The sequence below is a fragment of the Apium graveolens genome, chromosome 4, assembly GCF_009905375.1.
Source record: "Apium graveolens cultivar Ventura chromosome 4, ASM990537v1, whole genome shotgun sequence".
Lineage (NCBI taxonomy): Eukaryota > Viridiplantae > Streptophyta > Magnoliopsida > Apiales > Apiaceae > Apium > Apium graveolens.
The window spans coordinates 312,190,416-312,198,014 of NC_133650.1; the positions used below are offsets into that span (position 1 = coordinate 312,190,416).

The 7,599-nt window shown below is 33.4% G+C and overlaps 1 protein-coding gene across 7 annotated transcripts; it reads left to right on the top strand.

Annotated features, from left to right (window-relative positions):
- Positions 1-32: 32 nt before the first annotated feature.
- Positions 33-7,357, top strand: LOC141721787 (protein MRG2-like). Of its 7 annotated transcripts, XM_074524897.1 has the most exons (10): positions 33-231; positions 721-873; positions 2,105-2,158; positions 2,296-2,309; positions 2,888-3,000; positions 3,739-3,779; positions 4,354-4,458; positions 5,887-5,966; positions 6,496-6,601; positions 6,878-7,357. In XM_074524897.1, exons 2-10 carry the CDS (start codon positions 742-744, stop codon positions 6,884-6,886), a joined length of 654 nt encoding a protein of 217 aa, XP_074380998.1. In that variant the 5' UTR covers positions 33-231; positions 721-741; the 3' UTR covers positions 6,887-7,357. The 7 variants fall into 7 exon arrangements, with proteins under 7 accessions (XP_074380998.1, XP_074380999.1, XP_074380996.1 ...); XM_074524898.1 differs by lacking the exon at positions 6,496-6,601; XM_074524895.1 differs by lacking the exon at positions 6,878-7,357 and having other exon boundaries at positions 3,742-3,779; positions 6,496-6,859.
- The last annotated feature ends 242 nt before the right edge of the window (positions 7,358-7,599 follow it).

Sequence of the window (7,599 nt, forward strand, 5' to 3'; positions counted from 1 at the left end):
GACAAACGAGAATACCCGGAATGAAAGAAAATCCGGTAGATGTACTTATCAGAAACCTATTTCAAAATCGACGAGATCTTTTAAAAAAATGGTCCGTTGACAAGCACACGTGTCCAATTAACGACAACAACAAAACGGAACGGAACATCAAACTCCCACACTATAAAAACCACCCCCATTCGTTTGTTTTCCTCTCAGACATCACCAATCCATCGCAAACACAAAGCACAGGTACTTCACTTCCATTCTTCTTACACACAAACACATGTTTACCTCCGGTTTATGTTCCTAAACACTTCCGTAATAATCTTACTTTAAGCGGGATATATAATATATTCGAGATCTGTAATATAATATATTCGCGGGATATGTAATTTTACTTTACATCCAGTTTAGGAACTTTAAGCGGGATATTTATTATATTCGAGATCCGTAATAATCTTACTTTATAAGCGGGATATATATATATATATATATATATCAATAATATATTCGTGAAATTTATAATATATTCGAGATCCGTAATAATTTTACTTTATAAACAGGATATATCATATATCATATATTCGAGATTAAAATAATTAACTTATTTACGTATTTATCATTTATTAAATTACGTAATATCTTAACCGTAATATGTAATAAGTCTGTGTTTTACGAGTGGGATATACTGAGTATGCGGAGTTTCGGATATATAAAGGGCTAAATTTGTAATTGTAGGTTGTAAGAAAAGAAAGCCCTATGGAAATGGGACGATCAAACACCACTGGAGACTCCGGAGATTGTGTTGACTTGACGATGAACAATGAAAGTGTTTATGTTGAAGGTGAAATAGTCTTGGCGTTTCATAAAGGCAACTGGTATGAGGCCAAGGTATTTATATATGCTTACAAGAATACACACACTTGTACATTTATCTAATTTATTTTCTTGGTTTTGTTTGTCATTAGAGTGATTAATATTTATTATTAATATGATTGTGTTGAATAAAATGTAGTTATTTACTTATTTGTGATTTTTTCTTGGTAGAGTTCTATTTTTAGACCTTTATTGATGGACACATCACATGTTGTATTTGTTTATTATTGTTATTTTCTAATGTTGATTGTGATGAACATAAACTTGGGCTTGGATGGATAAAAAAGTTGGTTTCTTGTTGGTTTTAGGCTTGGTAATGTTCTCATCTAGGAAGTAAGGACATGGGTGTGGCAGTGCAAGTGCGTAGTGCGGGGATACGGGAATTCGACAAATATAATAAATTGGGGGACACAGGAAAAATAAACAAAAAATATATATATATTTCATTTTAACACATAATAAAACCTACTATCAATTGTTTTTCGAGAAAACATAAATTTGGGAAACATAATATATGAGGCACATGTATGTTTTTTTAAAAAAATATTTTTTTCGGGAAAACATAAATTTGGGGAATGTTATGTAAAATCAATTAAATTAGAACAATTTTACAAGTGATGTTGAGTAAGGGGATTTTTTTTCCTAACAAGATATAACTGTATTTTGTGCAGTACTTTAAATGAAATCTTTGTTTGCTTGTGCTAGTTTACTGTTACAATGGAAGGGCAATGGGGATGTTGATAGCATTAGCAAATGACACTTTCAGGGAACATACTATTTAAGTTGAACAATTAGACAAGACTCTTTGAAGAGATTTTTGCAAGATTTATGGCCCATAGCTTAATGATGCATTTTCAATTGATGCATTGTTGTTTTAGCTTACCTAGAACACCTCTGCAATGTATATACATTCTTCTCATCAAACAGAGTAATTTGCGAAGTTAGATCTCAAATATGTTGATGCAGCTCTGATACTAGCTCTAATGATGTCCGACTACATGATATATGTACTACCATTTAGTATGTGCTCCTTCCAATAGCTGATGAAAGTCATTACTGCACTTTAATTTCTCTTTACATTAATAGTTGGGACTTGAGAATTTTTTTGTGCTTCACTAGTGTCTATAGCTTGCTACATATGCATGCTTTATTGAGCAATTGCCTGTCTCGCTCTTTTCTTGCCTTTATATCTTTGACTTTCTTTGACTTGGAAAGTGGTAAAATCATGTTTTTTTTTCCTTTAAAGGTACAGAAAGTTGAATCTCGGATGGATGCATGGACATATTTTGTTCATTATCTTGTGAGTACAACTTTGTATAAGTTACTGGTCTATAGACCAGGTTTCTCTTTTCTCCTTTTTAACAAGTGAGAAAAGTTTATGTAAGAAAATCTATAATATTAATCTTATGTATTGACCTAGTCTTGTTATATCTGCAGGGTTGGAAGAAAAGGTTAGAATAAATTGCTCTTGAAGAGTAGATATGAGGATGCATATTTCCGTTGGAATTAAATGTTTCTTCTTGTTATCTTGTTCATTAAATCCTTTATAGAAATGTTCCAAGTAATTGTATTTCATTTTTGAACTCTATCAATTATTGTTTGGTGCTAGCAGTCTTTACATTACCTTCAATTTTTTGTGATCTTATCTAATGCGATGATTGCAGGCTGTTTGGTTTACCATTTTTGCTTCTTGTAAGAGGCAAAAGTACTTCCAAAGTACATATTTTTCTCTTATAAGAGGCGAAAACGCTAAACCAAAAAGCACCTCGTCATTATTACTTCAAACGCAAAACTGGGACACTTTTATGGAAATTATTATAAAAATGTCGTTATACCAGTTATTGTTAATGTTATTCAGCAAAGATGGTATGCTCTTTGAGTAGAGTGAGCAGTGAGTTTAATGACAACTTTTCTGCAGGACGATCGTTCTAGTTCTATCTTTGCCGAAGTGTTTAATTTTCATACTTTTAAATATCTGTGAGCATGGTAATCCTCTACCTAAACTTTTTTAACTACATTATACTAGCAGATGGGATGAATGGCTGAACACTGAGCATTTGAAGAAATTAAATAAAGTGGATGTTCAAAAGCAGTTGGTACAGCGTGGTAGATCAGCTATGGTGAAGGACCTAAAGCCTGAATGTAAGAATAAAACCATAAAATCTGCTGGTTAGAACTATTTTATGTTTCATACATGCAATACATACATTTGGGCCTGCTGGGAATTGTATACTGTTATGATGACGGTCATTATTACAATCCCTTTTTATTTTATTGCATGGATTTGTGGTAGACCTACGTTAATTGTGTTGGAAAAAGATGAAGTTAAATTGAGTTGTTATTATGCTAATAATATCTGTGCCAAGTATTCTATATTTCTGTTGCCATTGCCTTTTTCCATCCTGGGTACAATCTTGATGTATAGTTATGTTGAATTAAGAGAGGGGAAACATATTTTACATTGAAGATAGAACTGTTTTTGGAATCAGTAAGACAGTGTGATCCTAATTCCTATTCAAATCATGATCAAGTTGGATTTTCCCAACAATATTTGTACCTATATATTACCAAATTCTATATCTGGAGGTGGTCTGAATATATACTTTGATTCATTTTTTAAATCTGTTGAGATCAAATAACTGAGGCTTAATGTCTGTAAACTTTGCATGATTTTTATATACTTGCACTTTCAAAAAGTACCAGAATATTCATTATTGTTAACTTCAGTCCTTTGTATGTTATATGCTAAAATAGTATTCATGTTAGTTTAGCCACTTTGATCTGGTGCAGCTACTTGAGTAGGTTTGAGGTTACATAGTGAGCGTATAGTTAACTGCAATTTTGAATTGTTCTAAACTTTTCATCTAATGTTCTTGACAGCAGCTAGAGGCAAGATAGGAAACAGTGAAAGCTTTATTGAGGTATATCTCTGTTCTCATAGGTTTTATTGATTTTGGACGTGATTGTAAAATTTATAACCCAATTCTTCACTTTTATAGTCCTTGTAAACATTTGCTCTCTGAAAGTTTCAGCCTGGCCTTTTACAGTCAATGCTCTTGATTTTCTTAAGTCGAGGTGGTTTGAGATACAAGTTGAGGTGGTTTGAAATTAATGTCATGTTCTCCACATCATAATCGATTCTCGACATATATATTACTTTAATCGAGGAAATGCAGAGTTGTTTTAGCATTGGAGGTATAGACATTAATGAAACACTTGGTAACAAGAAGTTGAGGGTTAAACCCCTGTGGACTGTTATATCACGAGGACGAGTGCCTATCTTCAGGAATCTTGTTAATGCCGATGATATCACCCATTATATTTAATGTCAGATCACTTATGGTGGCACTTAATAATATGTTGACTTATTATATCTGGTGCATTAATTGTGTAATTATCTCTTAGATCTCGACAACAGTGGATTACTTTGATTGATCAAGAATAAAGTATTTTTCAACATGACAAGGTAAACCTTCTTTTCTTTTTATTTATCAGGAGAAGCGTTCGATAACGGATGAAAATCTGTTGAATATTGAAATACCATCAACCCTAAAGAAGCAACTTCTGGATGATTGTGAATATGTAACCCATTTAGGCAAGGTACTTCAATCACCATCTTTCATTTACTTATCAAATCATTCACCTGGTTTCTAAAATCTAAATTGTATCAATTTACTGTTCAATGCAATAATATTTTTTTTTTGCAATCTAGAGCAAAACCATTATTTATAACATTAGTTTTTAAGAAAACTAATCACAATCACAATGTATCATATTGCCAGGTATAGAATATTTAGCCGCTAAGACTATTCTATACTGTTATCTGGAGCTATTTTATTTTTCCGGATAGTTGATAATGGTTTTAGTTAGACTATTTTATACTGTTATCTGGAACTATTTTATTTCTCCGGATAGTTGATAATGGTTTTAGGTGTAGGGCTAGGGGAAGTTCAGAATCAAACTCTAGGCACTTTGTGGCACTAGGAGCACCTTTATCACCTCTCGGGCACTTCTTGGTTCTCATATACTGTTATCTGGAAGTATATATACATTTTTATTGAAATGAATTTAGCTTTTTTAGAATAACCCTTGCTATTACCCTGATACTCAGTGTACAGTTATCTTTAATTACATGACTTCACGCCTTATTCAAGGTTCCCAACCTTGACAGAGTTAGAAAATTCGTGTTGTTTTAAGCTTAATGTATGCAGGATTGCAAGATGTAGATTTATGGAATATATATCAATTAATAATACAATTATACAGCAACAGGAAATCTAACTTGAATCTATATGGATGTTTAACATGGAACTGGAATCTGGATAAGGAACACTGACTATTTTGGGGTTTTTAAACTATTAATAGCTAGGAGTTTGAGATGGTTGATTTGGCCAAGTATTCTGATGTTGCTAAGATCTTTTTACTACTTCGATACTCTTATATAATTAGTCTTCGAACAAGCCAAATATTTAGATTTGTCTATAAAGACCAGGTTCTACATTCTGTTAATTTTATATTCTATCTTGCAAGTAAATCAAAACTGGCAAGTTAAAACAATTTAGTGAAGTAGGTATTGAAAGTCAAACCTCAAGTTATCAACAATTACCAACACAAAGACTATGTTACCCTGACTCTTAAATTTTCCTCAAGTACTTGAGTCGGATACTCGACACTCGGACATGGGTATGAACAGTCGGACACCTATTTTAGGCTACAAATATGTAAAATTTTCAGAATATTGCCGATCCATGTTGGACCTTAATATCCGAGTCAGGGTAACATAGCACTGAGACACTCCACCATGTATGTGTGCAGTTGGGTAGAAAATACTCATTTACATTTACAACTGGAACTGTCATTCCAAGACAACTATGTTACCTAATTTTGATATGCAGGTGCTGGGATGCTTATTAAAATGTTGAAAAATTAGACTTTAATCAGTTATGAATGTTTTTCAATTATAATTAACATTTTTCCATTTCCATATGTAATAATTAGACTTTAATTGATTTTCCATATGCCTTGCAGCTTGTTAAGCTGCCACGTACTCCCAATGTCGATGACATATTGAAGAAGTATTTTGCGCTAAGGGTGAAGAAGAATGACAAGTAAGTTCGTGTTTTATTATTAATGTTCCTAATATTATAAGTGATGCAATATCCCCCAAATATAGTAATCAGGCCGTGAATAGTATGTTTTTTGGTCAGGAAGGTGTTAAATTGTAATATCTTATAAACCAGTTCTCAGAGAACCATCGAGTCTTAAGAAGGAAGGGCCAGTAGACTAGTGAAAGTTGCCTCTTTTCAGAAAGGAAGCTTCAGTTGGAATATGTGATATAAATGATTTAAATTTTCTTCCTTTTCAATATCTGCAAGAGTTTGTTATCTATATGTAGGCCCACATTCAAAGAAAGAACTGGCTGACTTGTAGTTTCAATGATATTAATTCAACTTTTTTTGGCAAATTCTAACAGTTTTACAAGCATGTTTATTATTTCATCCAAAAAATTAAACTTCATTAATATTTGTTGTTTCGTCTACCATTATCTCTTTAAATATGGTTTTACGAACTAGGTTTGTAGTGTTTCTCCCGCTCACGTGGTGGTCATATATCTTCTGACATGCTTTCTGGTAAAAGGTTGAGCGAGGCAATTCAAGAGATCTTAAGCGGCTTTCGTTGTTACTTTGACAAAGCATTACCTGCAATGCTTCTGTACAAAAATGAGCGCAAGCAATACGAAGAAGTGAGTGCGGAGCACATCCCTCCTTCTGTACAAATATTCAGAGCACATTATTATTTAGATGTTTGCAAGTGTCGTGTCTGCCTAAACGACAGGCTAAGCCATCAACTGTCCAGTTCAGCTTAAGAGTTACTAGTTTTCATTTACACATGTTGTTATTGCCTTATTATTTATTTACACGTATCATATATTTCAGGTCTGGGATTAATGTGATTGAAATTGAATATGATGATGGGAACACACATCCTGTTTTAATGCATTTTCCCTTGCCAATTACAGATTCATTAGTGGCGAATTTAATAGCAGACCAGGAATCAGGTAAGCAAACCGATACTAATAAGATAAAGATGAAGTTGGAAAAGAGAAGGAAGATGCAGTAATTCATCATTGGAGCCATAGGGAGCATCCGTTGATTCTTTTGGAAGAACTTTGGACATAATAACAGTGATGATGATAATGATGAGATCAATACCAATAATCGTATTGATGAAATGTTGGTATGCAATAGATGCATTCATCCAATCTTCACTGCTTCCAACAAACATTACTACGGCTGCATTGGATGTAATTTTTTCCTCCATACCTCTTGTGCCAATCACTTGCCATTGCAGTCTCCCCCAGGAAAATGTGGACGTAATTTTGAACATAAATTAAAGCTCTGCCAGTAGAGTACTGGTCAAACAGGCTACTGCTTTGCCTGTTGGACACGTACTGATGGATTCTTATACGAGTGCGAGGAATGTTTACCCAAATTTCAGATTGATATTTGCTGTTATCTGGCACCTCAGGAAATAAAACACAAGTATCATAAGCACCTTTTTTTTCAGCGTTCCACAACATCAAAGATATGCATGTCTGTTTATCACCTATTTATACGGGGTTTGAATACGGATGTGGAACTTGCAGCAACATTCAGATTCATCTACATTGTGCTCTGTCATTTCCAGGAATAATATCTCATAGATGGGATTCTCATTCCATTTCCTTGATATATCTGTTAG